Consider the following 22775-nt stretch of genomic DNA (forward strand, 5'->3'; position numbering starts at 1 on the left):
TATGATAGAAATTGTGAATGTAAAATGTAATCTTGAGTTTTGAAGTATTAATCCAAATACATTAATCCACAATACTAGTAATATATGACTTAAGGCTTATATGGTAAAACGAACGCAAAATTAGGAAATCGTACGATTTTGCCATTTTAAAACAAATGTTTCAAAACATCAACTTCATTCAAACAATTTATTTTAAAGGTATTTCCGTTAAAAAAATATACTTATAAGTTTTATATAACTAAAATATAATTACGTTTAGACCGGCAGATTAGGCCATTTAAATTTAGACTAAACTTGGGTATCTGGGATCTCAATAAATACAAAGTATTGAACTTAAATTTTCTGAAATTAATTTAAAGATAATAAATTGATCATGAAAGTGGCGGAAACCAAATTTAATTTGTCTGATTTTTAAAAGAAATACAAGCATTTTAAATCACACACATTTTTGTGATTTTTTCCTTCATTTCTACGTATTAAAGTAAATCATGCCTTACACACGGGTGGGTACCTACCTACATAGTTGAAGCATGAAGCTCCTTAATTTTGTGTAAGCAATGAGCGTAACTTGAGCAACATATTCTTGTGACAATGTGTAACATACCTACAACATGCAAACTTACATTAACTACAGTAAGTACCTTCTCTTCCTCCTCCCCAAATAATTTTTCTTTTTTTCCTTGATCCTCTTTTCTCTTTCAATGCTTTTTCTTATGTATTTCTTTCCTTATTATAAAAAATATTGTCTTTTAAAGTATTAAACTTTTAATAATATATTTGGTATCTGTTATATATGCATGTAGAACTACTATCTGCCGATAGCAAAATGCTATTATCTCGTAAAGTACAAGCGATTTAAAGCGCTATCTTCATCGGTACATATTGAAACGGTATGAAGTAAAAGCGGAATTTATGTACGAAAACGCGTATATTTGTACAAACATTTAAAGTATTTTCGTCGATAATCTGTAATTGAACATGTTCAGAAAAAAAATCATACAAATAAATAATTAAAGATACTAAAATTTTGGATGAAGGGATTTATATTTATTGTAATTGCCTATATGTTACTGATTTGTTTTATCTTTTATCTAAAAACAAAATTCAATATTTTGTTAGATACGATGGAATACGTAGCTTCCATTGACATCACTTTTTTTACATTTAACTTAATTCACTCCTCAGTGGTAGCTATTTGATATTGCAATACTTACAAATTGATTTTTCTTGTGGACATTGGAATTAGGTTTTATATTTTAATTACAAAATAGACCATGCTTATTTGAGAAAATGTCGTGTACTTCTTTTTTGTGCTTTTATTTATTGATGGTTAGGCCGTTTGATAAGGTGTCACAGCGTAAATAAATTCCTATACCTGTCTCCTTTTCTCTCGCCAACTTTAATCCTGTCCCTTTCGCACCTGTATAAAGTTCCAAAAACTATTTTAATTTATTATTTTGTCACCTGGGGCCAGTGTCCGCTTAAAACTCGACTAACATACACGTAAATCGATTTCGGTATACCGCATCACGTAAAAATTAAAATATAATTAATAATAAACTCAAACTAAATTTATGTGGTAAAGAAGATACCATCAGTGTGGAGTTTTGCCCCTGTTTTCCAGAAGAACAAAAATCTACAAAAGGTCAATCTATTTCAATTACTTTTCCAGTTCAATTTTGCGCTATGACAAAAAAAAATTATATACCTATTGTCGGGAATCAGCTTACACATCGCCAATTGATATTATGAAAAAACATTTATAGACATATGTTTACCGGAGTAAAAATATTAGAAAGCTTTATGCATATGAAAAGATTATTAAACTTTCATGAAGAACTTCATAAAAATGCTAAAATCTTGACATTATTCGGCCTCATGAAGTCACAAGCCTCGTAAAGGCCTACGTAGATTATTGCGAAATTAGAGTGTTTAAACATGCAGTATGGTAAATTTTGTAAAGTGCGTAAAATTTACCCTTAAGTCATCCAATCGTAAGTCATAAGCCCTGTTGATGCTTAAACATCCATATTACCTCTTAGAAGTTGTATTTATGATCTTCATCTTTGTTTATGTGGAAAATAATAATATTTAACAAAGCACAAACTTTGAATCACGCGATGTATTTTTTTAAATTGATTTCATCAAAGACTTAGGTTGAAAACAGCTTTCAAACTTAATATTAGTACCTTAGATTTAGACGGATGCAAATTCAGAATTTTATGAAATGACATTTCAATTTTCGTATCCAGTTTATGATCATGTCCAATGATTTTGAAAAAAATTAAGTCTTAAAATAAAAGAACCAATGTATTAAGATACTGAAAATACAAATGAATGGCACAAATGGTTAGAAATCCTTTATGGAAAGTAGATTCTTTAGGCTCTTGTTGAACATTTTACGTTTGGATTTGCATCTGTCTGCCTCTGAGGTACAGATATTTCTCATCAATATTGAATTTAAAAAAATAAATTAGACAAAATTGAATGTTTTCCTTATGTTACATATATCAAATGATCAAATTATGCATTCATTATTCTACTACATTATCTTTTTTGGCGAAAACTTACAATCCGCTTTAAATAACGGTGAATTATTTTATGAAATGTTTTTTTTTTATTTAAGGGGAATTAAATATTTTACAATTAGTACAAATTTGAGTTAGCTTTACACTTAACGACTGAACAGTTAAATTATTCTGCTGGTATTTTCTGAAATGATGTTTCGAAGAAATGTAAGGAAGTCGTTAATAAAATAATCGGTTCATTTAAGTGTTGATTTGAAATTAATTCGTTTAAGAAAGGTACGCTAACGAATAATGGCTTAAATTCGTGAGTTAATAAAGTCCAACTTATTAAAATTATATTACGCTGACAAATGCTGCACGAATTATGCTCAAGTTTGAAATAATGAGTAATGGTCTTAAACAATTTAACTATTATATCCACCTTTCTTTAAAAAGTGAGAATTTGATAACATTGATCTGGAAGATTTGAGCATCCAAAGTTTTTGGCAACAGTTTAATAAAAAACAATGAAAATCAAAAATCAATTAGGGTTGTATAAACATATTAAAAGGACAATTACTATTATCGTTAAATTTCGGTCATCATGTGTTTTTTTATGTTGATTAAAAAAAATCTCACACACAGTTTTTTTTTTATTGTATTGCAATACTAGTGTTGATGTTGATGATTTTATAATATTTTTAACTTTCCTGTATTTACATATTACAACAGAGGCGAATAACATTTTAGAGACGGTTATATAGAAGTCAAGGCATCTACTGGGTTTATAACCTGTATTTGCCCATGTTTTTTTAACCCGCCCGTTCCTGTGATGTTACCGGCGCACTGTGGGCCCAAATTTACAAAGCACGATAAAAAAATGTTCGATGATGTATTACTAAAAATGTGTGAAAAATACTATTTTAATAATTAATAAGGTTCTGCTGTAAAAATAGGCAGCAAATGTAAGTTAAAATGAAATATTTTTTGTTGTTTTTATTTAAGGTTAGTGATATGGTTTTAAATATTTATAAATTTTTTTTTTTTGTTTTTCCTTTCTTTTAAACTTAAACTTTCTGTTAAATCAAAATCAACACTTGTCTCCATTTTATCATTCACATTTATTTTATCGTATATAATCTTCTTTTCCAAAACTTTCTATTGTATTTCCAAAATTTTGAAATTCCAAAATAAGCAACTCTTGCGCTTCCGATTATAACAATAGTTTTTTCTTTAGTAAATTTTGGAGTAGTCTAATTTAGATTTTGTAACATCATAAAACCTATTCTCTAGAGATATATGTTGAGGTATATAAAGCTGTTAGATAAAAATAAATAAACTGATTAAAAACTCACAAACTGAAATCTGATGAAAACGAAAAAAAAAAACGTTTGAGAAAACCAGAACGATTTGTTCACGTAAAAAAAATATCTATGTTGTAAAAAATAAAAATATCTCTAAAAATTCTGGATAAACTTGAAATTTTTAGCTTTTTATAAGACATATTTAAGAACATTTTTACATTTTGCTGCAAAATATGTCTCGGGCAGGGGGCGGAATTATACTACAAATCAACGCGAAATTTATTTTTTTAACTAAAATTTATTTTCAAATATTTTTACCAGATAGATAAATATTTATATTTTCTTTATTAAAAATATACCACTTGCTTTACAATTCAATAAAAAAATTTGCCTTACAAATCTCACTTTTTGTGAGTTATAAGCAAATTTTAAGACAAAAAAAAATAAAAAAATCACATATTTAGGTATATTAGATAATTTTGAATGATATACTTTGTCCATCAGGATCTCCAAAACTGAAAAAATATCCAGTACCCTGAGTTAAGTATAAAAACCGTTCATTCGAGAGGAAGATATGTGCTCCAATTAGATCACTAACTAATACATATTTAATTTTCATAAGATAAAAAGAGATTGTGATTGTCAGGCAATCATTTCCTCACCTCAGGTTATCACACAATAACTCGAAGAAGTTTTTTCACAAAGAATGTGAAAGGTTAATATGGCAGGGTTTTTTGTCTGGTTATTATATTTGAGTATGACAATATTTTTTGTTACTGCCATCGTCAATTTTACAATTTTTACCGTCTCAATGTTGTCAAGTGATTTATGTCAAACTTTATATTGTTTCAGTACAATTCATTCTTTGGGATTAAGAATAATAAATTGTTTGTTAGTTCAATGATTTTATTTTGTTGTCTTTGTATCTTTTTTATGTCTGTTGTTTTCCCAGAAGACAATTGTATTGCTCAGCTTGTGTTAAATATTTTTTCTACCATCAACTTGTTTGTTTACTTAATTTATTTCGTAATTACATCGGTACTCGACTTTAACCTTTTAATTAAGTAATAAACTGATACATATCAAATACGTACATTAACTCTGGTCGAGTTCATTGACTTTTCTATTTTATATTTAACAAACGTCTTATTTGAGAAAATTGACTTTTATCTACGAAGATGGTTTCTTTTCATCTTGTTTTACCAAAATAATACGTGTTTACTACAAAGAAAATAGTTGAATTTAATACAAGGAAGAACGATGACCAAACAATAATATAAACCCATTTCTGTTTATATGCTTTTATTTTATAACATCGTTAGAGAATATTCTGGAAAAATAATAGAAGAATACAGTAATATTATTCAGAATATTCTCTTTGTTTATTTTTTATGATTATTCACAATCAGTTTTATAATGCTGTGCTTTTTCTGCTTTAATATAACAATAAGTTATGATTTTTTTTTGTCAACAAAACGTTTTATGTAGAATTTAAAACCATTTTTGTGCTTTTAAATTTAAATGAAAACAATGATAAATATTCTTCAGAGATGGAGAACATTTAAGTGAAGTTGATATGGAAGTCCAGGCATTAACATGGCTTATGACCTGGTATAAGTAGCCACTTTACGCACTGTGTAACATTCACTAATTTGCCTATGTTTGAACGTTTATCATTCTTTAACCATACCATCTGTGTATATCATTTTTTTAATATTCTGCCATCAGCAAGTTATATGTATTAAAATATATTGGGATGGTTTTATAATGAATAGGAAATATTAAAACTTAATTTGATTATTAAAACTTAAAATTTTATTTACTCAAGAGAGTAAAATAATTTATTTAACTTCTGTTATTTCTGTAACAGACTTAATAATTTGTAATACCGTGAAACTTTGAATTGAAATTAATTATAATTCCTTATTTATTTTGTTACAAAATCTGTAAAGTAAAAAAGCTAAAATATTTATTGGTACTGATGATTTTCATCTCACCAAATTACTTCACCTACAAAAAGTTATTCTACGCATTAAATTTCATACATATTGCCTGTATTATTCGGTTGTTATTATAGTCATCCTCTTGCTCAGAAACATAAATACATTTCAATGGCAAGGAACAATTACATTGTCAATAATCTTCTATTTATTCTAACATTTTATCAAGAGCGCAAGCATTATTTTTCTGCCAAATTATTTCATATGCTTCCTACAAAATTAAGTTACAGACGAGTCCCGCATTCGAAGAAACTATCAACTATTTATCTTACTATCTAACTATCATAGTTTTTATAAAATTTAAATACGTTTCGATGGATTTTTTATTAAAATGAAATCTTTGAGAACTTATTTTTGTATTTAATATTATTATTTTATTGTAAAGGTCTTCTTGAATTCGCTACTATGTACAAAGTGAACTCAAATATCATAAAAAGGAGTGCAAAGCCGTACACGTTCTCTTTCGGCAAAATCTATTACCAGCCTAAAGTTCCTTGATTTCAAAGATTATTGGCCCAAGCAAAGTTAGCTGCCATTTTAATTTAATTATATTTAAAAAAGTAAATCTTTGTAAAGTTACAAGTAATAAAATAAAATATCAAGAATTCGAAAGAGCACTCGGTCTATTTATTTTGGTGAAATCACACAAATACACATTGAAATAAAAAAATTAAAATTCGGAAAATTATTTTTTTCGTTACGCATAAGTTCGAAAAAATTTAACTCAGTTATTTGCATAATTATGTAGAATCGTGATCAAACCCTGCTTATACTTGTACCTTTATATCTTACATAAAAAAATATTAATGCAACAGACCTCTGCTTCTGCGTCCGACACTGCGGAAGTTCTGCACGGTTTTTGAGGTCCATTTCTGTTTCTGTTTCCGCACCTTTATAACGGAAATTCTAACGGAAATTTACGCGTAGGAGGGGTGTTCCAGACGTTCCAAAAAACCACAAGCGAGCCGGGCGCGTATTTTCGGCACTTGTCGCAACGCGTTTGTTTACATAATTTTTAAACTTCATTTTACGCCGTGACGTGAGTATAAGCTTGTAAAATTTTCTGTTGTTGTTTGTTTGAGTAATTAATTTGTGCCATGTGTGCAACTTAAGTGCAATTATAAAACCAAAAACAAGTCCTGTTTGGAACTATTTCGTTGAAAGTATGAATGAAGACCAGCAAAACTGGATTACAAATAACGAGAATGATAATCTATTTTCGGAGAAACAGTCACAACTTCAGTACAAAAAAGAAAAACGATTGGCTTTACATGAAGATCCCCTCATGTGGTAGAAATTAAATTCATACAAATATTCTACTTATTTGCCATAAGTGCGCCAATATTTATCAGTTCCTCCCAGAATGGTCGCTAGTGATTAATTATTTAGCGGAGCTGGTCTTATATATAAAGAACACCAGATTAGAGTGTTAGGTGTAAAAGCAACCAAAATACTTTTTGTAAAATGAACCTCACCACTACTTAATTTTGAATACTAACTTCATTAAAAATTGTATTTATAAAACAATGTTCTTTTTTTTCACAGTATTTACACTTCCGCTTTTAAATCCGCTTCCGCAAAAATTTACTTTAAACATCTGTTTCCGTTTCTGCTTCCGTTATGATACTTCCGTTGCATCACTAATAATAATGTATTTAGTCTCCCACCAGTCTGACCTTGTCGGTCACGACGAAACCCAGTCTCTGGTAAAAAAGTGGAATTTAAATAAATACTTATTTTTATTTTGATGATTAATAGGACCTATTACTGATTTTTAAAAATGTGGTAGTTCACAAATTTCAAATTTGTTTTTGGCCCCGTAAGTTAACTTTCTTTGGGTACTATTATACGTATTGAATGACGTTAAAAATTCTCCATACAGTACTGATCCAAAGCCTATCCTATAAGATAGGCTTAGACACATTTCCGACTTACATCCATTGATCTCTACAAGAATTCAGTTTAGCCTATTGAAGTACAGGAGGAAAAGCTTCTTGAGTCAATAAAATCTTTCTGGCAGCTATTTAAATGGATATAGAATCAAATTTCTTTTTTTAAAGCTTTTCCATACCAGACACCTTCATAAAATAACCAGTTACTATTCCAATGGGCAATGATTTTCTTAATCTAAGTCCAGTTGGCGCCATCGAAGCAGTTATGTAGGCCTTTTTGTTTACCCAGAAATATTTTGACTGTGTCCAAATGTTTGTAGACTAGGCTGGATTTCACTCCGTGGGGAGTTTTTATGATTTAAGTTTATTGCAACAGAGAGGGGAAACAATTTTAAATGTTCAATATAAAAGCTTAGGTATTTAGAAGGCTTATAACCAGTAATTGTCTGGTTTAAGTGGTCACACACCGTGTAACATTCATCATTCTGCCTTTGTTTAAACATCGATATTTTCTCAGGCTTTATTTTTTCTGCAACCAATTTGCGATCCGATGAATATATGGAAAATCAATGTATGACAGAGTTACGAGTGATGTTATTAAGTGACAGTGTTAATGTGAGAGAGATATAATTGATAAGATTAAGAAAAGTTCTCTGAGATGGTTTGGTGAAGAAGAACGAATGGATGACGAATGCATGGGAAAATTTGTATTTATTTAAATTAATAACGGCAACACGTGGGATAAAGACGAGCAAGGAAGACGCAAAATGAACAGATAAACCAAAATTTTAAGTCTGGCAGTGTCAAAAGCAGAAAAAACCGAAGGGCATGTATTGCAAGATGTATGAATGTGGAAAAAGTGGCGGTCCATCCTCTCTACTTACCCCTACAGGGAAATGGCATGATGGTAGTAGTAGTAGTTATGAATAATATAAAAGTTACTGATTCAAATATAGTTTTGTGTTTAATTTTCGTGAGGAATGATTATTTGATTTTTTTATTAAAGAAAATTGATTATTTGTACGAGTTTTTCTGGATTATAATGCTGTGTGTAGTTTGTTCTCTTTTTCGAGGTTCTAGATCGCATGACAGCGTTCGTTTTCAGGTTTTTTTTAAATTTATTAATTTTTCAAAAATATTTATTATCTAATTAATAAATAATAATAAATCTTAAATTAAAGTCCTGTTGAGTTGCATACATACAAGTCGTCAGCAGGTTCTTATAAATTACATCGATTATTTACACATAACCTACATTAACAATAACTTTACTTGAAAAACATTACAAATAACATTAAGAAAAATTAAAAAATATCACTTATACAAAAAACTTTTTTCTAATAACCATAATTTGAGCAAACGTCTCACTTTTGTATTTAACTCAGTATTTTTAATATTGTTGGGTAAAATGTTAAATATTTTAGGTATACTTTATTGCAGTGTCCTTTTGCCATATTTAATGCAATATCTAGGAACAACATATCATTTATTGCAGTATCTAGGATTAATGATAATTGTGTAGATAATATGATATAAATAACGTCACGTACTTAGATTTACACCGTGTCGTGGAGAGTCTTTCAGTAATTGATAGTGTATGTAGAATGGAAACGGTTTTGAGTTTCGTTGCATAAAAAAGTTGATTTATTTATCTTAAAACTTATAAGAGACAATATTCTTGTTTTATGAACTGGGTCGTGATTCCTCGGCTAGTGTTGCGGACCCACGGATCAAAGGTCCGTAGTTCGCACTTCTTTCTACAACTACATTGTTTCGATTTTCTAATTGCGAGTCATTTACAATTCGTTGAAAAGGGCCCCCAAAAAATTGAAATATTTTAGTAAATCCAAAGAACGCCATTTTTTTTAAGGTTAGTTAATTTTCAAAGTTCATTTTCAAATAATGATAAAACTCCTAGATTATAAGCAAAAAAAACACACCGTAATGCCAATTATTAAAAATTGAACGATTAAAAATTGAAATCTTTTGTCTGACTCATTTGTTCCTATGCTGCGATATTTTTTATGTTTATTAATGCATGTTGTCTGTTTTTCAGGCGTTCGTAGCTTGTGCTTGGGGAATCCAGAATATTGGCTTTGTAATGATATGCTTCGGAGCTTTTAACGCTATTGGAGCTTTCGCTACTGGAGCCGCCGTAAAGATCACTGGGAGATACCCCGTTATGATAGTTGCCTTGGTAAGTAACACAAAAGAATATTACATAATTTAAAATATTTTTCTTATAATATCGAAAACATTTTTCACTTTTTATTTTATGATTATTTTATTTATTTTGGTTTGGCCCAGAGGGCTTTAGCATGACAGTTAAAAAAATAAAATTCAAGTATTTCATGGTATAACAAGACGACATGTAAGTCTTATAAATATAACCCCGTTTGACACACTACACAGTTTTTTTTTTTTAAGTATCGAATTTTATTTAGTTTTGTTGATATATATTTATATATATAAAGAAAGAATACTTCATAAAAATAAGTACCTAGTTGGTTTTTTAAAAATTATAAAAGTTTTAGGCAAAAAATACACTAGAATGTTATCTAAATGAATTGAAATGATGTTGAATTGGCTTGGTTTAGCTCGAAGTCGTATATATATTTTGTTTTTATACCATTATTGTATTAACTTAGTTAGTCTTTGCTACATAGTTTTATGTTCTTTTTGATCAGTTTCTCGTATTAATGTTTCTTCATGTAACTGTTGTAATTGGTTTAGACTGTATATATAATATAAAAAATAGAATAATATAAAAATGTAGCTAAGTAAAATAGAAAAACACCGAGTTTTATTTGCAGCATTCGAATAGTGAAAACTGTTTTAATTTTATCAGCGTAATAGTTTTAAATTTAAAAAAAAAACATTAGAAATCGAAACATAACAACTTATCCATATTCGTTATCAAGCCGGTGTTGTACGACAATTGGAGAATTTACAAAATAATTCCGTCTACTAGATGCCACAACAAAGGTAGACTGCAATCTTAGATATTAATTTGCATATACAAAGCGTGCTCACTTTATTAACCCACAAAACCGATGAATTTACAATTCAAACCAAAAGTTACATTTCAAATCATTGATTGTTTTTTTTAAACAAAAAAAAATAATAATTAGTAAATCGATGACAAAATATTCGCATTGAGTGTATACACAATCAAAGATATTATGTATCATAATAATAGTGTAGTGTTTAAGATACTTTACTCACGCACGGAAGGTTCCAGGTTCGATTTCCGGTGAGAACAGAAAAAAATTGACGTGATTTTTCTCAAGCCTGGGTGTTCTGTTCTGAAATTCATCATTGTAATTGGGCCTGCTAGCCTGTTGTGATTCAAAACAAATTAGTTATTTAAAAGTGTATATAAGTGATCTGATTGCATGACGTAAAGTCTAAAATTAATTTGACATTTTTGTTTGTATAATACTTCTCTAAGTGTGCATGTCACGAAACTTTTAAACAGCTGGACCAATTTTGAAAAAATAAATTGTGAGTTTTAGTGGGTTCCTGGATGGTTTAGATTCATAAATAAACAAGTGGCTCGGGACATTGCCCTTTTTTATGATTTTGCTTTCTGCAACGGCAAAAATAAAATTACGAACTCAATGTCAAATGTCTTTGAGAAGGACATATGAAAGTATAGTCATTTACAGGGCTAATGACCAGTCATTGGCAGGTTTATGTTTATACTTTTCTGTCTGCAAACATTTGGCCATACACAACACATTTTTGAATTAACTAACTGGTAAAAGAAGAAGCATAAACGTTGGAAAACTTTTTGTAGGTAAATTGGTTCAGCCGAATGAAACCCTCCCACATGATAAAGGTTTCAGCTCTTTTACTTCCAAAAGTCTACAGATAGATAAGATGAAGAAATGTAGATGTTTTTACATAGGCAGATTGGTAAATTTTACACAGTGGGTAAAGTGGGCACTTAACCAGCCAATACTGAGTCATCATCATCATTCCCTTTCCGCATCTAATGATGCGTAGGATACTGAATTGGTACACCAATCACAGCGTATCTTGATCATTTTTTTGTAACATAAAGGTAAGTGGATCAGTCTTACTTTTCAGGTACCAGTCCTGAATCATAACAGGTCATAAGCTCTGTAAATGCCTAGATTTCCATATTCCCTTCTAAAAAATGTTTTTCCTCCGTTGCAACAAACTTAGATCTGAATAACTCCATAGGGAGAAAACCCAGCTTGTCTGCAAACATTTGAACGTACTTAAAACGTTGTTGAATTCGAAAAAATATTAAATGTTAGACTTTTTCATAACGTACCCGTCTCTTCGTCAGGTCACAAATTGCACTAACATGCAAATCCTATCAACCTTCGCCACAGTAGTTGCACACAAACATAACATCAAACCAACGTGCTGATAAATGAGAGCATTTTCAAAAGTTTAAAGGAAAGTTGGTGCGTCAAAATAAATTACGAGAGACGGCTTTTTATCTGTCTTTTACAATACGGTAAAATAAATGACACGAAAAGTTATCGTGAATATAAATCTTTATACTTTATATTATTTAGCCAGGAGCACAGATAGAATCATGATGAATTGCTTTGCCGCCCTCGAACAAACCCAAAATATTATTAACAATATTTTGGGTTTGTAGGGACTGGATTTAATTCCCTGCGGAGCTGTTTAGATTAATACATTACAACTGAGATGAATAACATTTCAGATAAGGGAAATGGAAGTCTAGGCATTTACTGTCGGTCGTTCTGTCATCGGCTGCTTTACGTGGCCACTTTACTCACTGTGTCACAATTCTGCCAATGTTTGAACATCCACTCCTTCGACTCTTCCACCTGCAGATTTTTGTGTTGTTAAAAAGCTACGATCTTTTTTCTCATATTCTTAATTCTCATCCTCATTCTCGCCGAGGTCAATAAAGGTTTTAGCTTTTTAACTTTACACAAATTCACAGATGGAATAATTTCAGGAATATGGATGTTTAAATATCGGCAGAATGGTGGAAGTCACACAGTGTGTAAAGTGGCCGCTTAAAACAGCCAACGCCAAGTCATAAGCCCTGTAAATGCCTAGACTTCCTTATTTCCTTCTCAAAAATGTTTTTCCTCTCTGTTGCAACAGATTTAAATCTAAATAAATCCCTTGGGAGGAAAACCAGCCAGTCTGCAAACATTTATACATATTTAAAACATTGTTGAATTTAAGTCTTCTAATTTCACTGCACCTTTCACTGTGAGTTTGTAAAATTATATGGAGGGCCTTTGTCGGATAGCGTCTTTTATCCTCATAACAATATTGCAAACACATACGGTAGCAAAATCTGTATTTTCTTGTATAACAATAGTCAATGTTCATTACAGTAATTTTGTAAATTTTACAACATCAAATTTGATGATTTTAATAATTATTTTTAAATTTTTTAACTCCGACACCTTTTATATAAGTCACTAAAAGATAAATCTCACAATCACGCATGTATCACTGCCTGTTTAAAAGTTATTACCTACATAAATTTAATTAAGTATCAGTGAAAAGATTTTCAGTAATTAGGTACTACGTTTGACAATTTCAACACCAAGGGGAAGCAACACTACTTCCCTTTCATGGGAAGAGACGGCATAGAGTATTTGTTCAGTTCATACCTAGAGGTATTGGGCTCCCTGAATAATATGTAAAATTTAATTAACAATCATTTTGCCTATTATCTAAAATACGAAAATTTTGCAAGTATCGATCACTGTATTAAGAGGCACCCCTAAGAATTTTCCATTTTTCAACCAACGAAAGTCAGCAAATGAAAAAATTGAGGGAATGACGATGTTTAAATATAGACTTTAGGGCGAATGTTACACAGTGTGTACTCTTGAACCAGCCAACGACAGATCATTAGCCCTGTAAAGGCCTAGACTTAAATATTATTTATTTGAATTTAAAAAGGTTGTAGGTACCTTAATTTAAAGACCGTAAACCATCTTCTGTTATTCTTCGCAGTCTCAATCCTGGGGATTGGTTTGCAGCAAAGTCCTGCCTCTCGTCATTTGTCTCTATGCTCTGCAGCCCTCTTCAGCTTGACACATGAGGCGCAATTAAAATCTTCGCACACTTGCTCCAAATATTCCCCTCGGGGGCAACCTCTGTAATTTGTCCCCTCAGCCATTCCCTCTATAATGTCATTCAGGAGACCCTAATGGCGTATAGTGTGGCCGATCCATTGAGCTCGCTTCTCTGAGATGGTTTTAATTAGGTGCCTACCTTCTACGATTCTGCTGAGAACCTCGTCATCAGTTTTGTGGTCTCTCCGGGAAATTCCTAATATTTTTCTGTAGCGCCACATTTCGAATTCTTTTCGAAGTTTGTTTAAAATTAAAGAAAAATGTTGAAAATACTATCTTATCAGTGTTCTTATAAAAAGACATAAGGAAAAGGTCAACCAAGCCAAACTTGTGCACTCTTTCTAATATTGGTTTTGGTTTTGGAGATTTTAATTTGTTCAACCGGGACATTAAGCACTCTTGGGACCGCAGAAAATTAATTCCTCTAAGCAGGAAAGCCTCGAATTTGCACGCTAGGATTCTGCTGGGATCTATTCTTGTAGCCGGATGACCAGAAATGTGTCAATGACTCTTTTAAATAAAAATTATCACTGGTTAACGTAATGTGATCAAATAACAAAAAAGCTTAAGTATTTTCAGTCGAAAACTTATATTTGAAGCACTTATATTAAGGTTATTAATTAAAATTAAATAAATATACATATTAAATAATTTTACTTAAAGCCACTTTGTTTTCTATCTTCTTCTTTAAGGCGGTAGCAGTAACTTAATGTTAAAGTAATTTTCATTGTATTTGTACCTTTTTGAGCCTGAACGTGAAAAAATCCGTAAGTCCCTGAGGGGGGTAGCAGAAAAAACCCTAAAAATGATATAAATACGACTTATTTTTTATTTAAAATGTCGTAATGATTGTCATGAAAGTGTTCATCAAATGGTTTCAAAATATTTTGAATTTACGAGAAAAAGCATGCATTTTTTCATAAAATACTGCTGCAAAAAGATTCTATATGACATCGGGCTGCTCTTTCTGTGACACGTTAAATAGTACTTATCTAATGTCACGACACTTTTTGGCAGAACGGTACAGCGGGAAGTTGTTGGGGAGAATGCATGTAAAATAAAAAGTACGAAAACCAGATTTTTGTGGTTACAGCTGGAAAAAAGGCGACCAAATTGTTAAAAGCACTCGTGCAAACTGACCAAAATATTAAAGAATTTTAAAATATAGACCGATGAATTGTAATATTAGCGGTTTGCACGGGAGGAAGCAAAGACAATTGTTTTTAATTATTATTGAAAAACTTCGGTAGAAAAATATTTTAAAAATAATGATTCCTATTTTACATTATAAGTGGGATTATGCAAAAATAAAATCAATATGTAATTTCCTTAGCCCCGAAGGGGTAATTGAATAAAAAAAAATTATATTACATGAATTATTTTTATATTCATTATTATATTTATTAATGTCTTTATATAATGCTTAATATGTTGTTACATTTTATTTTATAATTCCACTTTATATAATACACTTCCTCAAACACCATTTTTTTGCTTTTTTTAAAAATCCATACAGCTAAATAAAAATATGTTTGTTTTTATGATGCAAAATGTAATTAAATAAAAAATAGACTTACGTAACAAAACGTAAAACTTTAAAAACACCATAAATGTAAGCAATCTAGCATTAATATTGCGGTAATTTTTCTAAATGGTTTCTCTTTGCTAACATCACGAATTCAAATATGGTCTTTGTATTTTTTTATTTCCATTTATGTTTGTTATTTCATTAGATATTATTAATTTGTACTTGTACCATATTTATTAGCTTAAGTATAATAAATCGGAGTGCAATTTTTTATACTGATTTATTTCAAAGGAAAAAAGTATCCAGATAAGTTAACAAAAAAGTCCTTTGATAGAGAGACTTATTCGTAAATGATAATTAATTCACTTGACCCAGAAAGAGTCTCCCTTTACACTTTATCTTCCGCACTTTGAAAAAAAACATTTTAAGGGCCGCATTAAAAACTAAATAGATGGCGCTATCGTAAAAATGTATGGATTGAAAGTCAGTGGTATCGTAAAAATATTACTTTATTTTTGCCCCTAAAACTATTGACAGAATATTAAACAAAAACGCTGTTTTAGAAAATAAGGCCTCGAGTTTATTTACTGTCTATTATTTGTCTGTATCCGGGTGGATAAAGAATACAGTTTTGTATGTGAAGTATAACCAAAACTCTGGGTTGCTATTCTAAATGCTCTCGCGGGCATATAAAACGATTTTTTAGCGCGTATTTTCATACTAAATACGCGATGAAAAAGCGTTCCCTTCGCTTGCGAAAGTGTTCAGAATACTAGCCCCGGCACTGTTTTCAAATCTATGGCTACTTCTGCTTGCCATGCTTGAGGTGCCTGAAATATTTTATTTAAAGGTTGTTTAAAACTGCAATATATCACTATCCCTGGACTGGTACCCGAAGCATAAGACTAATCACCTTCCCTTCATGTAACAGAGTATCTTAGTACGCTGTATTTGGTGGTCTAATGTAGTGCTTTACGCACCATCGGGTGCGAATAGGAGGTATAAGGTACGTATTTAAACCACGTATAAAGATACTTACATTTATTTTCAGCTAATTTTTTTTCTGTTCCGCAACAAGAGGCAAAATTAGTGATTAATTAAAAAAATATATAAATGGATTCGAAAGAACAATCTTTGTCTGTGATACTAGTCATTACATTAAAAAATCCGAATCGAGCAATATGAAATTTTTTATTTTACGAGCATCCGCATATTATTAACATCGGTATATTTTTCAGTCTAGTTTGTGTATACTTGTGTATAACTTGTGACTTCATATTATTAACTATCGGTAAACTTTGTGACTCAATATACTATTGGTATACTTTGTGACTCAATCCTAAAATTCTATATTTAATGGGGTGGAATTAAAAAACAAAAGTACAACCTGTCAAATGAGTGCAAAAACAGTATTGACGATAATTAACAACCGTCCATTAAAATATCCTCAAGGCAACTGCTTTAGGAGTACAAAATTATTTGCTTAAGTCAGATGGACATGCTTAGATTAGTTCAATACTACAACTCGCACAATACCCTAAACATAACTATCCAAAGACAAGCACGGTACACTTACACACCATGAACGAACACATACTCACAACGCTTTCACTCGTTGCCAGTGCCGAAAATATACAACACTTTATTTGCATATTGTACATCCTTACTGAAAAACACTCGCATACTACAAACTAACGACAATTAACACTTAATCTCTTATTGAGTTCTATAGAGAACATACGGAATACCCATTGACAAACATGTCATAATTAAATATATTTTATTTTAAGCACTTAGGCTAAGGGAAGGGGACATACAAATATATTAAATGAAAACACGCTTCGATTAAGTAGCCCTGGTCTTCAAAGACCTAGGCTTGGAGGGCGAGAACTAATAAAACTAATAAATATACTTGTCACAATAGATCTACACTGGGCGTAATGACGTCAGAAGCTTATTTAGCACTGACTCGCCTTTGAGAATAAGAACAAGAAACATATTTATGGTTTCTCGGGATTAAGCAATAAAATATAGCGGTTTAACTTTAGATTTGGAATATTTTGTCTTACGAATGTTTTTCAAATACGCATTTTAAAATCTAGCACTCAATGTAAGGTTTTTCTTCGTCTTCAATTACACTACAACCTTTATCGAGCCTTGGTCTCCATCAACTTTCGCTTCCAACTCCTGTCATACGCTGCAACCCTACAGTTAGATTCTTTTAGCAATTGGGATGCATCCTTTTTACGGCATCTTTCTATCGCAGCCTCAGTCTGGTGACGTTTTTCCCAACTCCTGGGTGCCCACTTCTCAATATTTAAGACTCTACTTGGTACCCATAACATATCCGGCTCATCTCAGCCTTTTTAGTCTGATTTGTATAGAGATCCTGTTTATAGATGTTGTAGCTCATCGTTATATCTAAGAAATCATTCATAGGATCTAGAATTTTACCGAGCACTTTCCTCTCAAAGATGTTCAGCATATTAGTTGACTTAGCGAGTCCACGCCTTCAATCATTCGATACCCCCTCCCCCCCATTCTGACTATAATTTTGTACTGGGTGATTTTTGATTTTCTTTGGTCTCTAGGTTTGGACACTGGTAACTGTGAGAAGAAACTGAACTACTCGCAATACGAGAAGCTCTCGAATGGTTAATAAAAGAAACCACCAGAGAGATGGGTTATTGTAAAAATATTATAAGATTTTCGTTCGGGCGTTCAAGCTATAACGGATACTCGGTCGGTAAATCCATTCATTGTACATATTCAGAGTGAAATTAAGCATCTAAAAATAAGAGGGAGAAACATTTAAATATGCTGGATAAGAGAACATGCTGGTATCGTAGGAAATGAGAGAGCGGATGAACGAGCAAGAGCCGCAACTTGTAAAAGAACGGCACCTTTCTTCTCAGAATTTCCCCTTAGCTTTGCTAAACGCTGTATAAAACAAAATACGCAGCAGCGTTGGAAGGATCATTACCGCGCTTCTTCTACAGGTAAAATCACTAAAATGCTTTTCCCAACGCTGGCTGATGCAGCAAACTTCCGTCATCATCACCAAAGTACTTTCGAAACGACCCAAATTTTACCAGACACGGGGCTATGAGAAGTTACCTATATAGGTTTAAATTAAGGAATGATGACTATTGTCCATGCGATGATATTTCTTCACAAGGTATCGAACATCTGTTATTTCAGTGCCCATTTTTCAGTTTGCAACGCCATAATCTTGAAGCAGAATGAAGGAAAGATGGAATATCCTTAACAGATATCCACACTGTAGTTAAAAGTAGTTATCACGCGCCATTGTTGTTTGGGTAAATAGGAAGAAATTGCCTCAAGGCAAAATGCCCGCCCTTATATGTATATTTATTTAATATGTATATAAAGTGTAAAATAAAATGAATGAATTGTTCTTGAACTTTGCAACAATGGTGATTGGACTCATAAAGGTAATAAACCAAAATCAGTGATCGAACATCCCATTTCCAAGACAAACAAAAATGTTTTTTTCCGAGTACCTTAGCCTTGTACATGACACGTAGGGCTACTTACTAAATACAGGAGTCCAAATATATTTTTTTTTAAATAAAAAAACTGTGAGAAAAATGATTTTTACCAGTTGTATTTTTCATTTTTATCTCTACAGTATCATCATTGTCTTAATAAAATAAGTGATAGTTGAGCTGTGGTATACAAAGTCTTTAAAACTGTATTTGCCATCAAACGTAACATTATTTTTCCAAGTCCAATTTAAATTTCTGGTTATATTCAATACTTTGATTCAACTTTCTAAGGTTAGACGTGTATAATCGTAATGTAAAAATAGTTTCCGGTTTTTCTCAGCATCTGACCTCCCTTCACACGAACAACCTAAGTATTTCCACACAATATTCTCTAAGCTGCATTTCTCCAGCGTTTAACCTACTTTAATACTTCTCCCGAGAAAGTGTTGGGTAAGCAGACGTATGTACAGGCACTAAAACTCCGCTATGTATAACTCGCTCAACGGCTGCTTGTTAGCCATAGTAGACCGCTTCACGCTTCAATACTTTATTCCTGTTCCTCTTACACTTTTCCAGTTCTCTAGTGTATTTAAGAAAAAATGTAAACAAACATAATAAAATATACATACTTGAATACAATTTAAGTATTTGGAGCTCATTTTACGGAGTTCATGCGTTAAAACTTGAGGGAGTGCAGAGAAAAATTTTACGTTTTATCAATTACAAGTACCGATGAAAGTAGTCGACTACATTCGATGGGTAAATGTAGTCGACTGAAAGTCCAAATGCAGTAATGTAGTCGAATGAATTTACTCAGAATATTGGGTAGCCTCCTCCCAAGCCAAGGGTAAACATCTTTTCCAACTGAAACTAAATGTAACAGAAAAGCCTTGGTTTTCCAAAGTGATTCTAAACAAGTTTGAGACATCCTCCATATGCAGAATGCGCATTGGGCACTGCTGCAATGGTTCTCACCTGTTCAAAATCCATGTCCGGGACTCTGCCATTTGCGAATGTCAGCTAGATGAGGAAGATTTAAACCATATTTTTTTTGGATGCCCCATAAATGGTTGTTATCCTAAATTCCTATCCGACCTCTCTAAAATTAATATCCCATTCCCTATTCATATTCTAACTCTCCTGTCCCCACCCAATAAACCAGTATTTAAAATCCTATATAAATATCTAGCTGTAAATGGTGTAAAGCAGTAAATATGTTTTAATATTATATGTATTTGTTATATTAAATACTAACATACTAACATACTAACTTGTACATATTATATTACTCACACATGTGTATATATATAAAAAAAAAAACAAAAATACTCGACACTGGCCAGAACACCCAAGTTGGGATGTGAAAAAGCCATGAAAATACGAAGAAGAAGAAGAAGAATGAATTCACTCGACTACAAATAGACCAATGGGCAAGCTTTACGTCGTCTATCGAATGAATTAGTAATTTCCAAACTAATGAATTCACTCGACTACAAATAGACCAATAGGCGTGCGTTAAATTTATTCGACTACAAATAGACCAATGGGCGAGTCTCACGCCGACTATCGAATGAATTAGTAATTTCTAAACTAATGAATTCATTCGACTGCAAATAGACCAATGGGCGAGCTTTACGCCGAATACTTTCATCGACTACTTTCATCGCCAACTAATTCGTTATTACGTAATAGGCGCTGGGATCTGGCGGACGTGAAAGTTGAAATAAAATGCTTTTGTTTTTTGTAGTTATGTCAGCACAGATAAAATAAAAATGTATATTTATTTAATTAATATATAGAGTGCATCATTTTACAATAACAATAAAATAAAGTGACGTTTGTTTATAGGTCTGCTGCTAGCCTATTTGTGTACTCAATAATAATAAAATTTATATCAAATCCATCCAATCTGAAATATAAACACAATAACAGCTGATTGTAGTTTTACATGCGTGACCTGAACAATAAATATGAAACAAAAATATTTTCATTTTCATCTTTGACAGATAAATATTAGGTTATGTCAAGTAATGATAACCACAGACTATAATTATACCCATGTAAATATTCTAAATACCATTAAGTAAGGATCATGGTTAACATTATTATTATTGCCATAGTTAAAAAAAAAAACTGACGTACCTAATGTTTGGATAATTTATATAGCGCCATTTTTGTGAAAATCACCTCCTATGTAGGTTTATAATTTGTTGCTCTACGGGTGGTATTTTTTAATATTCAAACCATGTCTCCATTTTCCCATTTGTTTGTTTGAAAATCAGTATTAATTAGTTTTTAAAATAATTTTTTTTTGAATTACTTTTCAAATAGGGTTACATACAATATAAACACGACTTTTTTATATTCACGTCCTGGCTTTCAAGAAATAGAATCCAAGTTTTCATACAATCTAGGTATCGTTTTTTGCTCGTGTTGTTATTCCTTTATATTTGTGTTGTTTTTAATTTTAATTTGTAAATTTATGTTACTTGTTTTTGGCCGATGTAACTCGTATCACATTTTGGTAGAAGACTCTTTTTCTTATAAAGGAAAAAAAAGTACCTAACATTCCCAAAGCTTGGATATTTCTCCCGAAAAACGGAGTTTGTCTTTGAATAAATTTCTGTGTCTATTGTCTATGGTATACCGGAAATAAATTATTCATTCGAATGATTAATTCGATTATTTCCTTCATTCGATTAGTAAATTTAGTCGATTATTTTCATCTCTAATTACAAGCTATCTATTCCTATAGAATATTTAAACTATGACTTCCTTATAAATACACTTGATTTGTAAAGTTTATCCAGAAGACGAAAACTGAGTGATTCAATGTTTTTCTTTAAGATAAGAAATGGCACGTTAGACTCTCCTGGTTTGCTGAATATTATTAAATTCCGAATACCTGTTAGGCATAATGTGCCATTTCATATAGATATTGCTGCTACTAATTCACCTATTCCAAGATCGCACAGTCTAGGGGACCAGATCAGTTGTATTTAGATTTATTACATTAGCCAATTCAAGTTTAAACTTACTATTAAAGAAATAGTTTAGGATTTTTACTGCTATTTAAGTATTTATGTTGATTTGTAAGAATATATGTATTAATAAATACACGTCAAATATAAATATAAACATGCGACTAAAAATTAGTTTTTATAGTTTTAGATTATAAATATTTTTTTTTTTTTTTGAAAAGGTTAATTATTTCATTTTATTATATTTTTGAATCGGTTGAGAAACCCTTAGTTCTAAGCACGAAACAGTTTGCATTATACCTAGAGCATTCAATTTACATTGCAGCAATACCAACAAATCAATAATTTATGATTTTAGCTATTTCAAATGAACCGCGTTATCTTTGATTTTATTTTTTTACTTAAGTATGTTAAGTATAAAAATCGCAAAGTTATTATATACGAGTAGTTCTGTGTATAAAATAACTGTAATTTGTATGGATATATTGTTAATATAATATTTCATAATTTTACTATAAAACACTGTTATGTATAAAAGGCATTTGAGCCCTGTACACTAATAACATAAAATGAAATAAAAAAAACTCTAATCATGCCTCCTCTAGAAAAAATAATATTTTACCATAATCACTTTTTAAAAATATTTTTCTACTTTTTTGAAATTTTAACCGATTTTCAAGTCTTTTTTTTTCTACAGTTATTTAAAAACATTAAAACATTGAACACATAATACGAATTTGCATAATAATAACTGTCATACCACAATCGCATCTCATGATGCAAAGGGCACTACTTGGTACACCAAACGCATCATTTTTTCATTTTTATAGGTGCAAGTCCACGGTCTTTGAAATATTTATTAATTTGTGTATGTTCCAGTTTGCATTACAAGTGCCCCGACTCAATGCGGATTTTCAAGCGAGTCGATGCAAGTTCAATTT

At 31.1% G+C, this 22775-nt stretch overlaps 1 protein-coding gene across 2 annotated transcripts in view; it reads left to right on the forward strand.

Annotated features, from left to right (window-relative positions):
- LOC148281518 (UNC93-like protein) overlaps window positions 1–22775 on the forward strand; it is a 226336-nt gene that overhangs the window by 159243 nt on the left and 44318 nt on the right. For both annotated transcript variants that reach the window (XM_088226600.1, XM_088226599.1), the window contains exon 8: window positions 9760–9900. In XM_088226600.1, the coding sequence (XP_088082726.1) occupies window positions 9760–9900 (141 nt within the window). The remainder of the gene's footprint in view (window positions 1–9759; window positions 9901–22775) is intronic.

Source organism: Micrasema longulum, unplaced genomic scaffold (assembly GCF_059751315.1).
Source record: "Micrasema longulum isolate JH-2025_06_02 unplaced genomic scaffold, ASM5975131v1 h1tg000444l, whole genome shotgun sequence".
NCBI classification, from domain to species: domain Eukaryota; kingdom Metazoa; phylum Arthropoda; class Insecta; order Trichoptera; family Brachycentridae; genus Micrasema; species Micrasema longulum.